General features: G+C 37.6%; 1 protein-coding gene across 3 annotated transcripts in view; it reads left to right on the top strand.

Moving 5' to 3' along the window:
• Positions 1-24,286, top strand: part of HSF2 (heat shock transcription factor 2) — a 56,555-nt gene that overhangs the window by 28,144 nt on the left and 4,125 nt on the right. For 2 of the 3 annotated variants that reach the window (XM_075554610.1, XM_075554612.1), the window contains exons 2-11: positions 2,162-2,270; positions 2,426-2,553; positions 3,616-3,740; positions 9,173-9,248; positions 13,096-13,157; positions 14,188-14,275; positions 14,974-15,122; positions 16,732-16,971; positions 17,569-17,674; positions 23,562-23,615. In XM_075554610.1, the coding sequence (XP_075410725.1) occupies positions 2,162-2,270; positions 2,426-2,553; positions 3,616-3,740; positions 9,173-9,248; positions 13,096-13,157; positions 14,188-14,275; positions 14,974-15,122; positions 16,732-16,971; positions 17,569-17,674; positions 23,562-23,615 (1,137 nt within the window). The remainder of the gene's footprint in view (positions 1-2,161; positions 2,271-2,425; positions 2,554-3,615; positions 3,741-9,172; positions 9,249-13,095; positions 13,158-14,187; positions 14,276-14,973; positions 15,123-16,731; positions 16,972-17,568; positions 17,675-23,561; positions 23,616-24,286) is intronic. The other variant, XM_075554611.1, reaches the window with a different exon arrangement.

Below are 24,286 nucleotides of genomic sequence, written 5' to 3'. Positions count from 1 at the left end.
CTGGTGGCTCTTTTTCCATGGTCCTGCTTCTCAGATGGCTTTTATAGACAGAGGAATAGCTTTGATGGAGATGTGGTTTTTGTCTTCCAGTAGACCATACCCCCAAGAAACAAAGGTGATGATGTTCACACACTAGACTAAGGTGTGGTCTTATTCTCACCTCTATTCTATTCCAATTAACAGTGACTTAAGCAGATAGAGATATATTGTTTCAGGTCTGATGATCATTCAGATACCTTCTGTAATTGTTTAGCCAGACTTGACGCCTTTACCACACATAGTGGTTGCTAGAACTCTAACCATTAGCTAGTTTTAAGTAGAGAAATTGAGAGTTGGGATTAGATACTCTGAACCCTCCTCCCTCTCCCCACAATACTCTCAAGCTTCTCTTTAAATCCTACCCCATGCATGCTGCGTATATCTTATTAGCCAGGCCTATTATATGGCCCTTTGGCTCTGCATTGAGCTGCTAACCACAAGGTCAGTCATTTGAACTCACCTGCTGCTCTGAAGGAAAACCATAAGGTTTTCGGCTCCTGTTGAGGTGTGAAGTCCCAGAAACCCAAAGGGGCATATCTGTTCTGTCTTATATAGTCTCTGAGTTGGAATCCACTCAGTGGATGTGAATTTGGTTTGATTTATTTGCATGGAGGTGGGTTATGCAGTGGCTCAGCTGTTAACCGAAAGATCACAGATTCAGTCACCACTAACTGCAATACAAAGATGTGGCAGTCTGCTTTTGTAAAAAGTACAGCCTTGGAAACCCTATGGGGCTGGTCTTTGTTTTTGAGATGACTTTGACTTTCATGGGTTTGGTGTGGTTTTATTTGCACTGGGTTATTCATGGGTGGTACAGACAGTTAAGATGCTCAGCAGTTAATCAAAAGTTTGGATGTTCAAGTCTACCTAAAGGTACCCTGGAAGCAAGATTTGGCAATCTTCGTTCCAAAAATGCACCTACTGAATACCCTATGGAACATAATTCTACTCAGACACGAGTCAGGTCACTGTGAGTCAGATTCAACACAAAGGCAGTTGGGATTTGTTTGTTTTTATTTGCAAGGAAGACTGGCCTATAAAGTTTTAGCAATCAAGAAAACTATTAGAAGACTAGAGGACTATAGCCACAGTTGTCAAAACAACCTGGTACTGGTAATGACAGAAACATGGAACCAAATTGAGCACCCAGAAGTAAGCTAGATGAGTTCATCTAGTTGTGGACAGCTGATAGCAACAAAGGATTAAAGTCATCTATTATTGGAGGAAAAATGGTTTCACCTATATAGCTCAAAACTCAACTGCCATTGAATCAATTCCACCTCATAGAGACCCGATAGCATAGATTAGGAACCCTGGTGGTTGTAGTGATTACATGTTTGGCTGTACTCTTGCACGGTTGGTAGTTCAAAACCACCAACAAGGGCCATGGGAGAAAGAGTAGGCTTTCTACTCTGTTAAATCGTTACATATTTGGAAACCCACAGGGAATTGCTATGAATCAGCATTGACTCTGGCAGTGAGAACACAGATTAGAGCTGCCCCTTAGGGTTTCTGAGGCTCTAAAATATTGCACCCATAGAGTGACTGGAGGAGTCCATTTCCTGACCTTGCTGTTAGCAGTCCACTGTTTAATCCTCACTGTCATTATTTTAAGTCATTTCTTGGAAATTGTTATATGATTACTTTTAAAAACAAATTTAATACCGACATTTGGTCTTATTTTATTTCTTCATCTTAACCCCCCCCCTTTTTTTTAATTGAGAGATAATGTGTGTTGGATAATGTCTAAGTTTCCTAGGGTCAACTAGCAAAATAAGCAAAGTGGATGGTCCTAGGAGTGGAGTGATAAAATATTTGGCTGCTAGGTAAAAGGTGAGGATTCAAAACTGCCAGATGCTTTGTGAGAGAAAGATGTGGCAGTCTGTGTCTTTAAAGATTTATAGCAAAAAAAAAAAAAGATTTATAGCCTTGGAAATCTGATGGGGCAGTTCTACTCCTAATTTTTTTGTTGAGTGGCCAGCCAAGCATAGTTTGGCATTGTTTCTTGTTGCCAATAACAGGAAAAAGATATTAGTGCAAAGGAATCGTGGGAGGACTGCCCATGTATCATACCTTATCACCATGTGCTTTAACAAATTGACCTTTTCTGGTTTTGTTTCAGAATGGTCAAAGTTTTCTGGTTTTGGATGAACAAAGATTTGCAAAAGAAATTCTTCCCAAATACTTCAAACACAATAACATGGCAAGCTTTGTGAGGCAATTGAATATGTGTGAGTATGGGCAAGTAGTTTATTTGGAGTGCTGATACCAACCAGTTTGAACTATTTTTGCTTGTTTGTTATGATAAAGGGAATGCTTTCATATTAACATCATTAATTTTTTACTTTAGTCTATTTCATTCCTCGGAATTTTGGTTCTCTTTCAGATGGATTTCGTAAAGTAGTACATATTGACTCTGGAATTATAAAGCAAGAACGAGATGGTCCTGTTGAATTTCAACATCCTTACTTCAAACAAGGCCAGGATGACTTGTTAGAAAATATCAAACGAAAGGTGAGTGACCGTTGACATATATTAAGACATTGCCAAGTATATAATATACTTGACCAAATATTTATTTTAGCTGTTGAAATAAGAATGTACAAAAATATATAGGTCTTTACTTTTTGAGATAGCTTAGACTACATATTTTTTTTCTTTTTGCAAATAATAAACATGCTTATACTTTGTACTGACTAAAAATATTATGGGAAGTGGTATACAATAGACCCAAAAAAACATGTACGTTATTTACATAGAAATATTTTTTCCCCATCTTTTTTCCTCTATACTCAATTGTACTGAGGGATCAGTTTTCAGGTATTTGCTAGTGAGAAGGAACATGTTTACTGTCTGGCTGAGGGTGAAAAGTAATCTATGTAATGGGATGTCTCATTCCTTCTGGTGACTTTTATTGAGATACAATGATCCTAGAATGTCAGCAGGCTAGAAAGCCTGATTCTAGGAAATCCATAGTTCGTTGTTGTGTATCCAAGTCTCAGCACAAGTTCCTGGCACATAGAAAGCACTCACACACTTCTGAATGGCTTTTGTATTTCGCAGAAATAAGATCTTTATACTAAATCCTTAGAAGAGGAAGAAGTAAATTGGGATGGTGATAGCAAGTGGCATAGCATGCATTTTTTGGCTGCATACATTTAATTAAATATGATATGTGGTAATAAAGAGACTTGAGGATATTACAGAGAGATTGGCACAAAGGGAAAATAAAAAGCTTGTAAGTTATTCTTGCTCATAGAATACTCTAAATATTTAAGAACTTACACGCACAAAGAGGGCTTCAGAATGTTTGTGGAAAATTTCCACTTTTCATTCCATTTTTCATTAACTTTTTGAACCCTGTGTGTGTGGGTGTGTATTTGACTAATTATTCCTTTCTCCCACCTCATCCTCCTCCTCTTAAGCTATGAAGTGTTTTCTTTCCCTAGAATCCTATCTAAGGCTTTTGGGAATCAGCTTTCTCTTTGAACAGACTACAGAAATTTCATATAAATTTTGATTACAATTATGGTGTTTGGTATTTGTTTTGTTTTCTAAATTGTGTTTTTTATCAAGGTTTCATCTTCAAAACCAGAAGAAAATAAAATTCGTCAGGAAGATTTAACAAAAATTATGAGTAGTGCTCAGAAGGTTCAAATAAAGCAAGAAACGATTGAGTCCAGGCTTTCTGAATTGAAAAGGTGAGCTATCATTCCTAATACTAATAATAGGGGCTTTCAGATATGTGTGCTGGGCGTTAGAGGTTTTCTGTTGTTTACTGTCAAATACTTTTGATCACAGACTGGTATAAACAATGTGCTTGAACCTCAAACAAGAAGTACACTTAAGGTATGTTGGGAAAAAATTCTGACAATCCACTTTTAGGAATTCAGCCACAGATAACTTGAAGTTAAGTTTTAATCTAATATTTATGAAGTCTCCACAAGCCAAAAATGACTTGACAGAGACTGGTTGATGGTTTTGTAGTATCGTATACACTTAAGTATAAGCTGACATGAATATCAGCCAAGGTACCTAATTTTACCACCAAAACTGCATTAAAATGTGTTGGAAAAATTGGCTTATCCACAAGAATTTATGGTGCTTTACTGACACATAAAAATTGGTTTCTCTGTTGCCATTGATTTGTGGACATAGACGACCCCAATATTCCATTTGCATAATGCTTGTGGGGAAAAAATAGGACGGTTAATCAAAAAGCATTGTTGCAGAATCATGGAAACCATATTAAACAAAATAGCAAAGTAAGAACCAACTGTTGCTCCATGTACCCTCCCTCTAGCTCTGTACCCTTTTGAAGGTAGTTTGTCCAGCTCTTAACTTTTCCTGGAAGAATTCGGAGCCCTAAGATTTATGCATTGAATCAACATTTTGGGTATCCTCCAGGGACTCAGATCAAATTCCTTTAAAATGTTTGTAGGGAGAGAAAGAAGTCTGGAGGGGTCAGATCAGGGTTGTTGGGTGGATGAGGTATGGTTTCTCAGTGAACTTTTCGTAGGACAGCCCATGCTACCCGTGAAGAATGAATAAGTGTGGTGTCATAATGGAAAAATTCCCAAGTGCAACTTCCATTCTTACCAGTGCAGTTTTCCATTTTCTTAAAATTTCTTCATAATGGGGTGAACAAGTAAATGTGGTGAAGAAAGCTGATGGTGCCCGGCTATCAAAAGAGATAGTGTCTGGGGTCTTAAAGGCTTGAAGGTGAACAAGCGGCCATCTAGCTCAGAAGCAAATAAGCCCACATGGAAGAAGCACACCGGCCAGTGTGATCACGAGGTGCCCAAGGGACCAGGTATAAGGCATCATGCAAAAAAAAAAAAAAGATATAAGTGTGTGTATGTATGTGTATATATGTGTATATGTATATATGTATGTGTATATATGTATATATATCATATTAAATGAAGGGGGAAGTGCAGAGTGGAGACCCAAGGCCCAAGTGTCGACCAATGGAGATCCCCCCATAGAGGGGTTTAGGAGAGGAGATGGGTTAATTAGGGTGTGAGGTAGTATCGATGAAGAACACAGCTTTCCCCCAGATCCTGGATGCTTCCTCCCCCCAACTACCATGATCCGAATTCTACCTTGCAGGGCTGGATAGGACAGAGGCTGTACACTGGTGCATATGAGGGTTGGAGGTACAGGGAATCCAGCGTGGATGATACCTTCAGGACCAAGGGTGTGAGGGACGATGCTGGGAGAGTGGCGGGTGAGTGGGTTGGAAAGGGGGAACTGATTACAGGGATCCACATGTGACCTCTTCCCTGGGAGAGGGACAGCAGAGAAGGGGGGAAGGGAGACTCCGGATAGGGCAAGATATGACAAAATAACAAGGTATAAATTACCAAGGGCATATGAGGGAGGGGGGAATGGGGAGGGAGGGGGGAAAAAAAAGAGGACCTGATGCAAGGGGCTTAAGTGGAGAGCAAATGCCTTGAGAATGATTGGGGCAGGGAATGTATGGATGTGCTTTATACAATTGATGTATGTATATGTATGGATTGTGGTAAGAGTTGTATGAGTCCCTAATAAAATGTAAAAGAAGAAAAGAGAAAAAAATGATTAGGGCAAAAAAAAATTTCTTCACAAATATTCCTATGATTTTTCTGTGTTTATAAAAAAATCTATCAAAATTATTCTTTGGCATCTCAAAAAATAAATGGCCATAACCTGAGCAGACCTATTTGCCTTAACTTTAACTGACTCAGCAGATCCCTTCAGAAGCCATTATTTTGACTGGACTTTTTGTTGTTGTTTTATTATTTTGAGGGCACCATAACCAGAGAAGTTTATTACTGAGAGGGACTATCTACAGCCATCCCCTGATAATAGAGACATTTTTCATGTTTTGTTTGGACTAAGCCCATGTATGTATGAACTGTAACCCTAATAGTAAAATTTTTGGACTTGGTATATCCACTTAGCCACACCTCAAAATTACTTGATAGACAAATCTTACTAATCAAAACAATAGATTGCTAAGTTGATGAAGAAAATTTGGTTCTTAGGTTTTTATAGGATCTTCACATACAAATAAAGATAAATAAACCATAAAAAATTCTGTATATACTATCCATTCTGTCTTTTATGAAGGTTTTTTACTGCCTTCTCTATGTGGGCTATCTCTTCGGGGTGGGAAAAAAAAACAAAAGTATTCCGACAGAGACTTGCCCTACTTGATAGTTATTTTACATAAACTTTGAACAGTACCGTATATAGTAGAGTATAAGCTGACCCGAGTATCAGCAGGGGCACCTAATTTTACCACAAAAACTGCATTTAAAATGTGCTGGGAAAACTCGGCTTATACATGAGAACATACAGTATTATTGAGACCTTTTACTACAAAAAGATGCTTTATTTTCTTACCCTACTAGTCACGGCACCATTATCATAACACAGGAATAACTTATTTATGGGCTAGATATATACATCCCTCCTTAATAAGGAACTGGTTCTGTCTTTTTTAAAGAAAATCATACAACACTTAATCACAATCCATACATACATAAATTGTGTAAAGCTCATTTGTACATTCATTGCCCTCATTCTCAAAACATTTGCTCTCCACGTAAGCCCCTGGCATCAGCTCCTCATCTTTCCCATCCCTCCCCGTTCTTCCCTCCCTCATGAACCCTTGATAATTTATAAATTATTATTTTGTCATATCTTGCCATGTCCAATGTCTTCTTTCACCCACTTTTCTGTTGTCTGTCCCCCAGGGAGGAGGTCACATGTAGATCCTTGTACTCAGTTCCCCCTTTGGGTTCTGTCTTTATACCAATTGATGACCAAAGGCTTGACAGTAGTAATTCATGCATTCTCTTTCCCCATCAAATGTGGAACATTCTTTAGCTATTACTAACTCGAATGTCTTCCATTAGAGAGTGACCTTTTGGTGTTTATTTTGCTGTGTATATTCTTAACACCACCACCAAAATAAAATTTGGAAGGGAAAAATGTTTTTGTTAGATGCCATTGAGTCAGTCCTGACCCGTAGCAGCCTTATGCACAACAGAAGAAAGCACTCCCCAGTCATGCTGCACCACCCATAAAAGTGTTCCCCTGCTTGAGTTTATTGTTGCAGCCATGGTGCAAATCCATCTCTTTGAGAGCCTTCCACTGTTTAGCTGCCCCTCTACTTTACCAAACAATATCCTCCAGGGACTGGTCTCATGACAACCTATCCAAAGTATATAAGATAGAGTCTTGCTACCCTGGCCTCTAAGGAGCACTCTGATCATACTTTTTCCATGATAGATCTGTTGTTCCTTTTAGCAGTCCATGGTCCTTTCAGGATTCTTCTCCAGCACCACAATTCAAATGCATCCTTTCTTCTTCAGTCTTCCTTATTCATTGTCCAACTCTCACATGCATATGAAGCAATGGATCAGGCAGGTACGCCTTAGCCTTCAATACTCTAAAGCAGTGTGGGTCTCAAGCCCTTTGGGGAATCGAACAACCCTTTCACAGGAGTCACCTGATTCTTAACAGTAGCAAAATTACAGTTATAAGGTAGCAATGAAAATATTTTTATGATTTGGGTCACCACCACTTGGGAAACTGTATTAAAGGGTCATGGCATTAGGAAAGGTTGAGAACCACTGCTCTAAAGACGTCTTGTGCAGCAGATTTACCTTGTCTTCTGATCTCTTGACTGCTGCTTCCATGAACATTGACTGTGGAGCCAAGCAAGACAAAATCCTTGACGTCAACCTTCATCATGATTTTACCTGTTCATCCAGTAGTGAGGATTTTGACCTTCTTTACATTGAGGTGTAATCCTTGAAAACAAGCAAGTAACTTTTTTACAGAGGCCTAAACTATTCCATTTCCCACATTTTACTTTTAACCACTAATGTTTGTTGTCTGCATAATGTAAGCTTTTGACCCAGTTCTTGGGTGCTCAAGTTTAACTATGAGGGATTTCAGAATCATCATCTCAGTCTTTCAGAGGTAGCCATTTTCCTAATTCTCTTTAGTAGGTAGATGACTGCATCTTTAAAATTCTGAGTGGGGAAAAGTACAGTAATTCTTAAATAAGTTTTGAGTTTCTTTCTCATTACTTCTGTGGAAAACCAGAAATCCCTTTGTGGTGCAAACAACGTAGTGCTCAGCTACTAACTGAAATTCCCCAGAGATGTCTTGGAAGAGTTGGGGCTAAAGATTTACTTCTCAAAGGACATAGCCATGGAGGCCAGTTTTGTTCTTAAATACGTGCGTTAGAATCGACTGGTCTGGAACGGACTTGTTTTTTAATGTAAGCCCACAGGATGGTTTGGATTATGGAAGATAATTTATGAAGGACGATATGAAAAAAGTCACAGTTGACACATTTAGTATATGAAGAATATTTGCTTCATTTCAATGTTAATTTCAGATGAAACAGTGAATGAATTAAAAGATCCTATTGCTTTTGTGAAAGTTACTGGTTTTCTTATATTGCCATTTTTTTTAAACTAAAGTGTTTTATGTTTGCATATGCACATGTGAGACAGCTCCTGAGGGAAAGGCAGGTATAGTATCAAACCGATTTTAGTTTGACTTTAACACTTAACCAAATTACCTGTGTGAATCTTCAGCCAATCTCTTCATTTCTCTAAACCTCCATCCCCTCTCTTATGAAAGGTACATAGATGCTAATAACTCATTTGGACTTTTATAGGAGTTATTCAGCAATATGTATGTTTAGCATTATACCTAGAGCATAACAAGTGCTGGATAAATGTTACTTCCCCAAGGTGATTACTCAATTCTAAATGTATTTGGTAGCCATGTTGAAAGGATAGCTTATTCTGTTTTAAAACAATTACTGAAAAAGCTTGTTAAATAGTAAATTGCCTATTTCTGTATGGATATGGGTATGCTTCTTCCAAGTCTTTGTGTACTTGTTACCATGGGTAGCAAATCCTACAACTTGGAAGGGATGATTCTGGATTGTGTTTATGTAGCTACTGTTACTGTGTAATTGACCAAGCATTCCTGTTCTCATAAAAAGAGTGAATATGTGTATACGTATAGTTAAATTCTTTGGTATTATTAAATGGAAATATTGAGGCCTGGATTTTTAAGTTGTTGGTTTTTTTCTTTATTGTTGTTATTAATGTTACAGTGAGAATGAGTCCCTTTGGAAGGAGGTGTCAGAATTGCGAGCAAAACATGCACAACAGCAACAAGTTATTCGAAAAGTAAGATTTTTTTTTCTCCCCATCGCCTGATGATCTGTTTATGTTCAACAAACTCGTTTATGAACAAAAGAGTCGCTTGGTTAGCAAGTAATTGATTAAAGCTTCTTATATTTTGGGTACACAGAAGTAAAACTGAAGTTTTATAATTAAGTCCCTTTATTTTTTTTTTCCTTTTAAAAAGTTCATTAAAGGCGGTTATTCTATTTTGTCTTTGTTCCTGAGGAGATTGCCTTTTGCCTGATAACTGAGATTTCTTCATACTGTTTACTGTAAAAGAAAGACATAGCTCTACTAAATTTTTTATTATGACACAGTTAAGGTTTTGGCAGATAAAGTTATATTTTTATACCATTGCAATGCAGAAAAGCAGTTAATACAGTGTTAAATGAATCCTACATTTTAGTGTCTGAGTTGAAAATTATTGGGGAAATTAAAAATCATTTTGTTATTTGTATCCTTGTCATTTAGTCTTTGCTATAAGAAGTGAAACAAAAATAACTAACTCAGCTATTTTTTGCTCCTGAGTAAACGACTCTAAGCTTAAGCAACAGGTTTCTTTTGGGGGGTGGGGTGTAGAAAGTGCCAGCCTTTGGGTTAGTCTAAGCCTTTGAGCTAAAATTAGGGCTGTGACTGACAGAACCTAGGGCTAGTACAGCAGGCTTAGAACAGTGATAAATGCTTTTGGAATCTTGGCCTATGGTCAAAATAGATGCTTTTAAAAATCTGAATGTAGGTTAGGTTTGGAGGTTGTAGAATTTTTTACCAAGTGTTTTAATCCAAGTGCCTACATTTTCATAACTTCTATAGGTGATTCCTATGTACAACCCTAAGAATGATTTTTTAAAAGCATATTATATAAAAATGTTCTTAAATAAATAATAGATGATCCTTGACCTATACTTTAAAAAATATATTTTTCAGAACAGTATTTTTGTTAAATATTTATGATACTTGGAAATCTACAGATGTTGTTTTTCCTAAAAGCAAAGTAGTTGGTAAAATAAATATATTACATTATTGAGGTTTCCAGTTTTCATTGTGTGTGTGTGTGTGTGTGTGTGTAATGTTTAACTTATACATGATGACAGTTACATTTTTACTGTATTTCTAGAATTGGTTCCAACCTTTGCCATTTACTCTTTGACCTTCAATTATCAACAGTATGTGTGAGGTATTTAATATAGGGCTTGTCCAGTGTAAAAATTTCATGCCTCTACTTTCCCTTCAGAAAAAATTTCTCACAGCATGAAGCAACAATGCCAAAACAGACCTGAGAATAAATTTAAGGAAAAATCTCTTTTTTTATATATGTCATTATAAATTCCACTATACCACTTATTTGTAAATTTACAAAAATCGTTGAAGCTTAAATTTTCCTTAATCATTTTTAAGATTAAATGTTAAACTTTTCATCAATCATTAGCATTTTCTTCTGAATAAACTTTTTAGTGGCTAAAGTGCTTTTCATATCTTCTAATGCTGCGTAATTCTTCAAATGATGTGTCTATAAATTTCTCAATTGAAAGCTAATATTGTAAGACAAATTATTTAGTATCTTTTAACTTAAACATAATCTGTATGTTTATTTGACAGGACCTTACATTAATTAAAGGAGCCCTGGTGGCATAATTGTTATGTGTTAGACTGCTAACTGAAAAGTTAGCAGTTTGAAACTACCAGCTGCTCCTCAGGAGAAAGAAGAGGCGTATAGTTATAATTTTTTTGCTTTTAGCAACCCAATGAGTAAGCCAAGGCTCCTTAATAAATCACTGCCTTCAAGTTAAGTCTGTGTAGGACTGCCCCTTTGGATTGCCAAAGCTGTGAATCTTCACAGGAGCAGAAAGCCTTACTTTTCTCCAGCTGGAGATTTCAAACTGCCCATCTCATAACCGACAATGCTGTCAGTGTTCCTCTGTTCAGCATCTTTCAGAAGTTGAAAATATCAAGGCATATCTTAAACTAGGTATTACACAGATATAACATCTATTCTGAGTTGATAGCTTCTTTTATCTGTAATTGAGTAACCTGCTATAGGGAAAATGTTGCTTATCAAACACCAGTTTTCTGTACCATATGTAATCTTTTTTTTCCAGGTTGCTTTCATTAATTTTATTTTTTGTATGTGTGTGCCAACTAGAGACTCTCTTCTCTTTTTTTGCTAGTTTTTAAAAAATCATTTTATTGGGGGCTTGTACAACCCGTATTATAATTCATCCATCCGTCAATGGTGTCAAGCACATTGGTACATTTGTTGCCATCATCATTCTCAAAACATTTTCTTTTTACTTGAGCCCTCCATATCAGCTCCTCATTTTTCCCCTTTCTCCCTCAACCTCCCTCATGAACCCTTGGTAATTTGTAAATTATTATTATTATTATTTCTTGCTTACACTGACCGATGTCTCCCTTCACCTACTTTTCTGTTGTCCGTTCCCCAGGGAGGAAATTATATGTAGGTCATTATGATCAGTTCTCCCTTTCTCCCCCACCTTCCCCTGACCCTCCTGGTATCCCTACTCTCATTATTGGCCCTAAGGGGTTTATCTGTCCTGGATTCCCTGTGTTTCCACTTCCCGTCTGTACCAGTGTACAACCTCTGGTCTAGCTGGATTTGTAAGGTAGAACTGGGATCGTGATAGTGGGGGAGGAAGCATTAAAGAACTAGAGGAAAGTTGTATGTTTCATCATTGCTTTACTACACCCTGACTGGCTCTTCTCCTCCCTGCAACCCTGCATAAGGGGATGTCCATTGCCTACAGATGGGCTTTGGGTCTCCCCTTCATATTCCCCCTCATTCACAATGACATGATTTTTTTGTTCTTTGATGTCTGGTACCTGATCCTATCGACACCTCGTGATCACACAGGCCATGTGGGTTTGTTGCTTCTGAGCTAGATGGCCACTTGTTTATCTTCAAGTCTTTAAGACCCCAGGCGCTATATCTTTGATAACCGGGCACCATCAGCTTTCTTCACATTTACTTATGCACCCGCCTTGTCTTTGACGATCATGTTGAGGTGAGCATCATGGAATGTCAGTTTAATAGAACAAAGCATTCTTGCATTGAGGGAGTACTTGAGTGGAGACCCAGTGTTCATCTGCTACCTTAATAGTTGACCTATAAATATATGCACATAGGCCCAAATACCTCTATTTTTATGAATTAATATATTTACATAAATTCACACCTATATTTATACCGCTATCCATAGCTTTGCTTCCTAGATCTTTGCTGTTTCCTTTTACCTTTTTCGTGCTCCACCGTTAGCGCTCACTTTTCTTCTGCCTCTTAGTAATTCCTTTCAGCTGGATTGCTATTGCTCCAGCACCCCCAGGATCTCTACATCCTCCTGTGTATTACCTAGTTTTTTCCCTTTCTAGGGTGTTGTTTGCTCACCACTCCTTTCTCCTGCCACCACCTCCCCCAAGTCTTTCTGGAACTGTCGCTTCTGTTGCTTTCTCCTGGAGCTTACTTCCCATGCCTGTCTTACATAGGTAGGCAAACCAACAATAACAGAAAGAAAACAGAAGATTGAATAAAAATTAAAAAAAATAAAATAACTAGCCCCAAATCCCAACAAAACATACAACCATATGTAATCTTACTGAAACTATTTTAATAAGTTCAGATCTACATCTAGGCAATGTTGGTAATTCAGTACGTAACAATTGGATAAATTGGATGGATGTTGTTGGAATTTCTATGCCCATGTACAGCTAGCAAGATCTTTATCACAGCTATTTACTCTTCCTCAGAGCCAGTTTGTTTCTTTAGATATTGGAAGACTCAGTGATGAGAATGAAAGAATCAGTTGTCTAAAATGAAATTTTTAAATTTTAATTTCAGATTGTCCAATTTATTGTCACATTGGTTCAGAATAACCAACTTGTGAGTTTAAAACGTAAAAGGTAAGTCTTTATGCCAATACATTTTGACTTGTATATAGACAACCAAACAGTTAAGACTTTAACCATGAGTGATCTACATGTGTGGAATTACTCTCCCTTACTAAGTTAAGCACTCAATATTTCGAGATTGCTCTCTCCTCTTTCTGTCATCCTAATGTTTTTGAGAGTTAAAAGTAGCCTTTCTGAATACTATACAGGCATTTTCACTGCTGTTGAGTTTATACTGACTCACAGTAACCCTTAAAGACCAGGGTAGAACTAACTGCCCGTGAGTCTGAGGCGGTAACTTTACAGGAATAGAAAGCATGTCTGTTTCCAAGGACCATGTGAATCGCAGTCCAGTAGCTGATCGTTCTACCACCATAGGGTTAATAAGAATCCACCATCGGTTTTTCAATCAAGTTCACAATTTAACCATATAACACTGGAATTTTTAAGGGGAAAAATTCTTTTTCTTTACTTTCATAGTTATCAATATATTAATTAAATGTTAGGAAAACGTCATGGTCAGCGTTATAGGGTTAATATAATCTTAGCAGACCTCGATGGAAATTCTTGAGTTGAAATTAAGCCACTTGTTCAAAATATATTAGTTCACTCACAAAAGTAATTTTAAACACTGCTTAAAACCATGGGTTTTGATACCTGTAAATAATAGTTGCTAGCAAAGAACAATGGCTAAAAGGAATAACTGGAAGAAAAAGATTATTTACGAGGCTAAAATTTTGTCAGAACTTGATTGTGATCAAAGCTTTATGATCTTCCTCCTACTTCCACTAAGTTCTTACGATACTGTTAGAGTTGTGCACATCAGTCCACAATGAATGTATCTGTATGGAGGAGTTTGTAATAAAAATAAAAAGAATGGAAAAATATCTTTAAAAGTTTTATTCATTATAGTAATTAATAAAAATTTCTCATGTATCTCTACTTGAATTCATTAATAAATGAGTATATATTTAATATTTTTAAAGCAGTTTAAACCTGTATGTTCACTGAATTACATGGATGTACTTCTTCTTTTCCCCAGACCTCTACTTTTAAATACTAATGGAGCCCAAAAGAAGAATCTGTTTCAGCACATAGTCAAAGAACCAGCTGATAATCACCATCACAAAGTAAATTTTTGTTATTGTTCAATGCTAACGTATATTTGTTCTTATCTTCAATAGAACTTTATTATAACCATATTTCATGTATAAAATAAATAATCAGTGAACAATAAGTGCTTCATCTTTATTAAATTAATAGTTTTTAAAAATTGACCGCCCTCAGCACAGAGGCCATCTATCTGGCTGTGCTTAGAATTTCTGGTCAAATCTTAAGACTTTCTTCTAACCATTTGGGTATTAAAAAATCCAAAAACCCAATGCCATTTTTGTATGGTTTCCGGGAAAGTAAATCTTTACAGAAGCAGATAGCCTTATTTTTTTTCCAGTGGAGCAGCTGATGGGTTTGAACCACTAATGTTGCAGTTAGCCATCCAGTGCTTTCTCAACAGCACAACTAGAACTCCTTTTGAGTATAAGAAATGCCCTAGAATTTAAAGATCTTTTTATGGAAACATTCTGCCATTTTTAATTTTCAAGGTTCCCTTATGGCAAAAGTAGTTGCCTATGCTGTAGTTCTACTTTTTATCTCTGAATTGATACAACGAATACTAATTGGCAGATAAGTCATAAAGACAGAGAATATATCTGTTTTGCTCATAATTGTATCTCCAACATTTAATAAAGAGTAGGTGCTCAATATTTTGAATATGTTGTTAGCTGGTAATAATTTAGATTATTGATTATTGTTGTCTCTGATATTTCAGGTTCCACATAGTAGAACTGAAGGTTTAAAACCAAGGGAACGGATTTCAGATGATATCATTATATATGATGTTACTGATAATAATGCAGATGAAGAAAATATTCCAGTTATTCCAGAAACAAATGAAGATGTCATATCTGATGCCTCAAAGTAAGGAGATTGTGAGATAAAATTTATAAAAATCTTGGTCGCTTTTTAAAATATCAGAGTCTTAAATTCAAAACAGCTTTGATAAACAAGTACCACATTTGTTCTTTGGCTATTAAGTTGAATAATTAAACTAAGTTATTCAACCAACTTAGGACTCATAAAGAATAAGTAATGAAATTGAATCTATTTTTTATCCCCTAGAGCTAAGCACCTTTAATTGATTTTTTTTGTCCTATGGTATCATATCATCTTATCAATATTTATGATTAAAGCTACTACTCTTTTTTTTAAAATTTTAACAATTTATTAGGTGCTCATACAATTCTTATCACAGTTCATACATATACATACATCAATTGTATAAAGCACATCTGTACAGTCTTTGCCCTAATCATTTTTTTCCCCTCTTTTCTTTTTTTACATTTTATTAGGGACTCATACAACTCTTATCACCATCCATACATATACATACATCAATTGTATAAAGCACATCCATACATTCCCTGCCCCAATCATTCTCAAGGCATTTGCTCTCCACTTAAGCCCCTTGCATCAGGTCCTCTTTTTTTTTTTTCCCCTCCCTCCCCTTTCCCCCCTCCCTCATGTGCCCTTGGTAATTTATACATCGTTATTTTGTCATATCTTGCCCTATCCGGAGTCTCCCTTCCCCCCTTCTCTGCTGTCCCTCTCCCAGGGAAGAGGTCACATGTGGATCCTTGTAATCAGTTCCCCCTTTCCAACCCACTCACCCTCCACTCTCCCAGCATCGTCCCTCACACCCTTGGTCCTGAAGGTATCATCCACGCTGGATTCCCTGTACCTCCAGCCCTCATATGTACCAGTGTACAGCCTCTGTCCTATCCAGGCCTGCAAAGTAGAATTCGGATCATGGTAGTTGGGGGGAGGAAGCATCCAGGATCTGGGGGAAAGCTGTGTTCTTCATCGGTACTACCTCACACCCTAATTAACCCATCTCTTCTCCTAAACCCCTCTATGAGGGGATCTCCATTGGCCGACACTTGGGCCTTGGGTCTCCACTCTGCACTTCCCCCTTCATTTAATATGGTATACATATACATATACACATATATTCACATATATACATATATACACATATATACACACATATATACACATACATACACACACTTATATCGTTGTTTTTTTTTTTTTGCATGATGCCTTATACCTGGTCCCTTGGCACCTCGTGATCGCACTGGCCGGTGTGCTTCTTCCATGTGGGCTTTTTTGCTTCTGAGCTAGATGGCCGCTTGTTCACCTTCAAGCCTTTAAGACCCCAGACACTATCTCTTTTGATAGCCGGGCACCATCAGCTTTCTTCACCACATTTGCTTATGAACCCATTTGTCTTCAGCGATCCTATCATGGAGGTGTGCAGTCAATGATATGATTTTTTATTGTTCTTTGATGCCTGGTAACTGATCCCTTTGGGACCACTCGATCACACAGGCTGGTGTGTTCTTCCATGTGGACTTTGTTAAAGCTACTACTCTTAAGGGAAGATTTCAGGACATAATTTTCTGGAGAATTTATGTAATTTGTCTGAAAAATGTAATTGGGTTTTCTTTCTCATATTGCTGATTGATAGCTGTAGCCAGTACCCTGATATTGTCATTGTTGAAGATGACAATGAAGATGAGTATGCACCTGTCATTCAGAGTGGAGATCAGAGTGAAGCAGCCCAAGAGTCTCTAAGTCCAAATAGTGACAGCACCAGCCCCCTGATGTCAAGTGCTGTGCAGCTGACTGGCTCCTCCGGTCTGCCCACGGAAGATCCCGCAAGCGTGATGGACTCCATTTTGAATGATAATATCAATCTTTTGGGCAAGTGAGTGTACATCAAACAAAGAATCATCCGCTTTTTATTTTTTGGTTCACTTCGTGTAGTCTGTTTCTCTTAGAATGATCTTGTCACAAGATGAACCTTGTATGCCACCGTCTTCCATTGTGGTCAGAGTATGAAGATTCAAGCAGTATTTTGAGACAAATGTATTCATAGCATGAGCATTTGGGGATTGTCTTGGTAGTTTCCCAAATTTGTTTAATGAAATGGCTGCTTTGAATGTCCATATGCTTGTGTTACAAAACGGTATTTTCTCTATTAGGATTTACTGATGCATAGCTTAAGAAAACCAGTTATTAGTTATGATAATCAGTAAAAAGGTAAATATTTTTAAACCTTGAGTGTGGAAGAAACAGTATATCAGAATGTTGTTGCAGTACCTTTTTTCATAAATACTTTAAATTTTGTATGAAGGCTCTGAGCACTTAAGTAAACAAATATTCAGAAATTCTACATCTTTAATAAGAGCTTTTGAGATGAAAAACTGGTTAGGATTCAGGAATTGTTAGGAATATTTCTTCATTAAACATAAGATCAAGGAAACTTAATATTTGAATTTTTGTTTAAATCTTTTTTCCTTAGGGTTGAGCTGTTGGATTATCTTGACAGTATTGATTGCAGTTTGGAGGACTTCCAAGCCATGCTGTCAGGAAGACAATTTAGCATAGACCCAGATCTTCTGGTTGATGTAGGTACTTTGGATAACCTTTGCTGCACTGATCATTTGTGTGTTTATATATGCGATTTATATAGTATTTTCTTCTCTTGTATTCACACTGTTGTTTTTGTACTTTCTTTCCTTTTAAAAAATAAAAGGTTTGGTTTACCATAAAACAAAAACAGATGTGTTCAGGACATTGAAGGAGGGTGATCACTACCCACTCTTAAGTGGTTCAGTTAATCCCCCTGTATCAACATAGCAACTCTGTTCACCCGTACTGTTCAACCCAGGTCTGTCTGGACTTGTTGCTTTTTTTTGTTTTCCTGTAGAATAAATTGTCACTGAATAGAGATCTGGAGGAAAGTAGCATTTAGCTAGGAAAAAGCATGGAGACAATACTTTGAGAATTAACATTTTTTCCTCTGAAAGTGTTGATTTGAAAAGACTTGGTATGTTTTTACAATCTGTATTTTAGAGCCTGAGTCTGCAGTAAGCCGCTTTCTTGCCATCTTTCCACTTACTGCAACCACTAATACCTTCCTTCTGTGCCTCCTAAAGCTTTCTACATGGCCAGATTATCCTCCTTAGTTGAGTCCTTTTCTATCCTCTATGTAGTCCTTATTTGTTTTGAACAATTTTTTTTCTTTTATCCTGGTGTGTTTTGTTGCTCCTTTATAAGGGAACTTCAAAAAGTTTATGGGAAAATTCTGTTATTTTTCATTCCATTTACCCATGAACTTTTGGAAGCCTCTCATATTCAAATGTCTTGCCTTACATACAGCTTCATTTAAATCCAGAGATTTTACGGTTTTACAAGCCTTGTTTTCACCCTCTAGTATTTCATCCAGTCCACTGATTTACCACTTCATCCAACTGTCACTTAGGCAAATCATTAGTATTTCACTGAATGAATTTTCCCTACTATGAAAATTTTCTTTTCAAGCTTACCTGTGTTGCCTTAAGTTGCCTTCTGACTTGACAGACTTATTTGACTCGAGCAGTCTTTATTTCTACTGTGATTCCAGGGCCGTTTCTATCCATTTTATCACCAAGAATTTTAAAAATCTTGTAATTTTAGCTCTTTACAAAACTTTGCAATGTTTAAGTAGGTCATTACTCTGGTTTTTTGTTTTTCTTTTCAAACGTTTTATTAGGGGCTCATACAACTCTTATTACAATCCATACATTCATCAGTTGTATAAAGCACATTTGTACATTCATTGCCCTCATCATTTTCAAAACATTTGCTCTCCACTTAAGCCCTTTGCATCAGGTCCTCTTTTTCCCCCTCCCTCCCTCTCCCCCCTCCCTCATTAGCCCTTGATTATTTATAAATTATTATTTTGTCATATCTTGCCCTGTCCAGCATCTCCCATTCACCCCTTTTCTGTTGTCCGTCCCCCTGGGAGGAGGTCACATGTAGATGCTTGTAATCGGTTCCCTCTTTCCAACTCCCTCTCCCTCTACTCTCCCAGTATCGCCACTCACACCCCTGGTCCTGAAGGTATCATCCGCCTTGGATTCTCTGTGTTTCTGGTTCCTCTGTACCAGTGTACATCCTCTGGTCTAGCCAGACTTGCAAGGTAGAATTCGGATCATGATAGTGGGGTGCGGGGGTGGGGTGGGGAGAAAGCATTTAGGAACTAGAGGAAACTTCGTACCTTGACTGACTCATCTCCTCCTCTAGACTCCTGCAAGCCTATCTCTTTTTCAACTATTATTTTTACTTGAAGGTTTGTGTCATTTTGCTTATTCACTCTAACCCTGTGCTTTGTGTGCTCTCCTGATTCATTTGTAATAATCAGTCTGTGATTTTCTTAGCAAATCAGGTCAACAGACTGGTAGAAGGAGGATTGCTTTGAGTCAGAGAGGTCTAGGTACTGTAATTGGCGTAGGTTACTTATTATCTATGTTACTAACCATGGGGAAATTAGCTTTTCTTGCTCAGTTTTTCCATCTTATTAAATATGGCTAATACCTAACATGAAAGGTTATTTTTTTAAATCCTTTTATTAGGGTCTCATACAACGCTTCTCACAATCCATACATACAACAATTGTGTAAAGCACTTTTGTACATTCATTGCCCTTATCATTCTGAAAACATGCGCTCTCCACTTAAGCCCCTGGTATCAGCTCATTTTTCCCCTCCCTCCCCATTCCCCCCTCCCTCTTGAAACCTTGATAATTTATAAATTATTATTTTGTCATATCTTGCTCTGTCCGACGTCTCCCTTCACCCACTTTTCTGTTGTCTGTCTCTCAGGAGAGGGTTCTATGTAGATCCTTGTAATCGGTTCCCCCTTTCTACCCCACCCTCCCTCCACCCTCCTGGTATCGCCACTTATACCACTGGTCCTGAAGGTATCATCCACCCTGGATTCTCTGTGTTTCTAGTTCCTATCTGTACCAGTGTACATCCTCATGTCCAGCTAGATTTGTAAGGTAGACTTGGGATCATGATGGAGGGGGGTGAGTCGGAGCATTTAGGAACTAGAGAAAAGTTGTGTTTCATAGGTCCTACACTGACCCTGACTAGCTCATCTCCTCCCCGTGACGCTTCTCTAAGGGGATGTCCAGTTGCCTACAGAAGGGCTTTGGGTACCAACTCTGTACTCCCCCTCATTCATAATAATATGATTTGTTTGTACTTTGATGCCTGATGCCTTATCCCATTGATACATTGTGATCACACAGGCTGGTGTGCTTCTTCCATGTGGACTTTGTTGCTTCTGAGCTAGATTGCCGCTTGTTTACCTTCAAGCCTTTAACACCCCAGAGGCTGTATCTTTTGATGGCCAGGCACCATCAGCTTTCTTCACCACATTTGCTTATGCATCTGCTTTGTTTTCAGCGATTGTGTCGGGAAGGTGAGCATCATGGAATGCCAGTTTAATAGAACACAGTATTCTAACATTGAGGGAGTGCTTAAGTGGAGGTCCAATGTCCATCTGCTACCTTAATACTAAATCTATACATATATGCACATAGATCTATTTCGACATCTTCATATATAAATATATTTGCATATGTACATGCCTGTATTTAGACTTTATAAATGCCCTTTGCCTACCAGCTGTTTCCTCTTTTTCCTTTTACTTTCCTATTGTCCCACTATCATGTTCTGCCTTCATTAGCGTTTCACTAATTCTTCTCAGTTACATTACCCTTGGTCACGCCCTACCAGGCCTCCTACACCCTCCTCACCCCCGATTTGGATCACTTGTTGTTCCCTTGTTCCTGGGTTTGTTAACATCACTACCTTTCCCCCTACTTCCCCCCTCACCCATGCCCCTCCGGGACTGTCGGACTCGTTTTCTCCTCCAGATTGTTCATCCAACCTATCTTATTTAGACAGACCTGCGGACATAATAACATGCACAAAAACAAGACAGATAAAACCAAGCAACTATGTACAACAAAACAACAAGCCAATGACAAAAAAGACAAAACAAAACACAGCAAGAAAGAAAAGCTTGTAGTTAGTTCAAGGACTGTTTGTTGACCTTTAGGAGTATTTTCTGGTGTCTGATGTGGCGCCAAGCCCTGGCCCCAGTCTATATTTGGCATTCCTTGGGGACGTCATTGCTCTGTTCCCCTTGCTGTTCCATTACTTGCCCTTAGTGTTTTTTCCTCAGTGTGGTCGGATCAGATCGGGTGGAACATGAAAGGTTCTTGTGTTGGTCATAAGTAAACAGCATTGTTAACACAATTGAGTGTTCAACGACAGAACTTTTTCTGTTAATTTTAGAAGCACGGGGTCTGTGGTCTCTTTTCTCTTCCTATCTGTCTCATCATTATTTTTACTAAATGGCTTTTTCTTACTGTCTTCCCCTTGTAGATAACCTAACCTGCAAGGTGCCCAGTTTTAGGGGTTTTTAAAAATCTTATTGGGGGCTCATACAACTCTTATCACAATCCTTACATACATCCATTGTGTCAAGCACATTTGTACATTTGTTGCCATCATCATTCTCAAAACATTTTCTTTCTACTTGAGCTCTTGGTATCAGCTCCTCATTTTGGTGCCCATTTTTATTCTCCTTATTTTCTACTCTTTTTATTCTTTCTCTGTGAAATTTTCATTTGTGATATGGTTCTCGAATTATATATCCAGCTCTTAGTTTTTGAAGTAAATTGCTTAAATTCTAATTTTACATCTTTGGAAACACTCTTGCCTTAAAAATCATCAGATTGCGTGATGAATTTTTTGTGTTCTTATCAAACTTTTTTTCTCTAAACTGAGTACTCTTATTTATTTAAGGCTTATTTATTTAAGGCTTCATTATTGTACCTCTGCATTACGGTCTAATATCCAACTTAATTTTTTTTTTTTTACCTTTTCTTTAAGATGGCAGGATAATAAGGACATGAATAAGTGCTGAGTGTTAATGGGTACTCTCTGCAGACTTCAATATTAGAGCACCCAGGTGAGAGTCAGCAGCAGGAACCTGGCCTTAATATTTATTCAATTGTGTTAGCTTCTAATGCACAGTCTACTGCTTTCTACTAAATACCATTTTCCTACTAGGAATATTATTTGGTGTCCTTAAGATATGAGGTGGGAAGGGGATGTGATCTGGAAGGGAAGAGGAGAGCTTATACAGCCGGCCCTCGTCAGGTTACCACCCTCAGTGGGGATATTATATGGCCAGGCCATTCAGGTTGTGGCAAGATGAACTGGTAGACATTACAATTAATGCCATGTAGCTGTGAAAGGGGTGATTGAAATGAATAGCAACGTATAGGAAAGGAGAAATAATAATGTCTAGAGAAGATGGAAGAAGTATGTCTCTTTCAATCCTGTGATATTAGGTATGTTCATTCTCAAAAGTGCTTGTTAAATCACTGTATTTTATCACTCAGATCATTTCTGAGTTTCTTATTCCAAACAGGTTGTGGCCTCTTCCACTGACTGACCTCACTCCGTGTTTTGAGACTTAATTGTACAACTTCTTATCCGAGCAGGAATGTTTATATTCGTTAGACTATGTATTGAACCTACTCTGTAACCATTTCTCCTTCTCTGTTGTTCCTAATGCTATACCAGTGTACTTTTCTTTCCATCCTCTTCCTTCCAAGTCTGCTAACCATTCTGCAGGGATTGACATGTGAAGTAGCTTCACCAAGGCCTTTTTGTATGTGTGCGTGTGTGTGTGTTCTCTTTATTTCTTAGTACTTTTGAGCCCCACTAGCCATTGTTGTAATATTGAGTTATATCTGATTATATGTTACTCTTGATGTTGGTTTTGTCTTTTAGATTGTGAGCTCCTAGGGAGCAGGAATGGTGTCTTCTTGTATTCTTTGTGCTTCCACTTATATTTTGGATACACAGTAAATCTCTGTAAAATAAATTAATTGGAAGCTTAATGACTTAAGCAGAAGTTGTATATGAACTGATTGGACTGAGTTACGCTGGATGCAGTGACCTGATAGGTGTGACGAAAAGAACTGATCAGTGCCATCAGGACTCCTCTTGAGCTGTAGTTTAGGAGTCACTGTCATAGAGCAGGATCTTTAAGTATGTCACCCAATAGCAGTATGTAGTGAAGGTTTGTTGTCAGGGTGGGGAGTTCAACTACTTCCTTGACCAAAGGCATTTAAGAAAATAAATAAAGGAAATTGCATGAAGAATAATGAAGGATAGGGGCTGTGGGGAGAACCACTGTTTGTCTGATGTTTTATAGAGCCTTTCTTATAAGATTCTATTTAATGCAAGGCTAGCTTGTTCTGTTTTTGTTTTGTTTGTTTTTCTGATTTCCTGCTTTTCTCTTTCAAATTTGTTTGATTGTATGGGGACTTCTCTAGTGTAGGAACTTCATCCCTTCACTCAACATGGCTGTTTGAAAATTATGAACACACAATACTTTTTAAATATTTTTTAAACTTATGATCTTTCTTGTTTGGTCTTTCAGCTTTTCACTAGTTCTGTGCAGATGAATCCCACAGATTACATCAATAATACAAAAGTAAGTTTTAATTCATGTTGCTCAGGACCCATAGCTGTAAGAGTCTGGGGAAAAAAAACTCTTAGTAAGTAGAGAGCAATCTATTACTCCCACTTACGAAAAGCATTTTTTTTCCTTCCTAACATGTGATCAAGATAATAAAATTCTAGATTAAAAACTAGGTTTTGATTATGTGATGAATCATTGCTGAAGTCTATTGATGATTTTGGGAATAACTATCAGTATGAAATTGCCCCTCCTCCTGTTGGTACTAAAAGGTCATTTGGCTAAACTTGGGAGGAATTCAGGCTTATCACTGAAATGATTTCTCAAAATATTTCTTCTTGTCTCATGTGCTGCGTTATGCATTATGATCTTCCCATACACAAATTCTCAGCATTTGAGCTTAAAAATTTACTGGTGTCCATATTCTTTTGCATATCAGTGCAATAATAGTTCAAGAATGTGTACTTACTGAAGTTAGACAAGTTGAAATGGCATTAGAAATTTGGGGCTTTGTTTTTAAAGCAATACAGTTTTGTTGTATTTCTAAATGTTTGCGAACTCTATTTGGACTTAGCAAATTTTGAGGTGCTCACAAGAGAGTCTTTAGACCTGGTTGTGCTTTTGTGTTTAGTTTTTCATTTTTGGAAGGACAGTTTGATATTGAGCATTTGCTTATGAATGGTTTA

This window comes from Tenrec ecaudatus, chromosome 7 (genome assembly GCF_050624435.1).
Source record: "Tenrec ecaudatus isolate mTenEca1 chromosome 7, mTenEca1.hap1, whole genome shotgun sequence".
Classification (NCBI taxonomy): Eukaryota; Metazoa; Chordata; class Mammalia; order Afrosoricida; family Tenrecidae; genus Tenrec; species Tenrec ecaudatus.
This window is presented reverse-complemented; position numbering and strand designations above follow the sequence as displayed.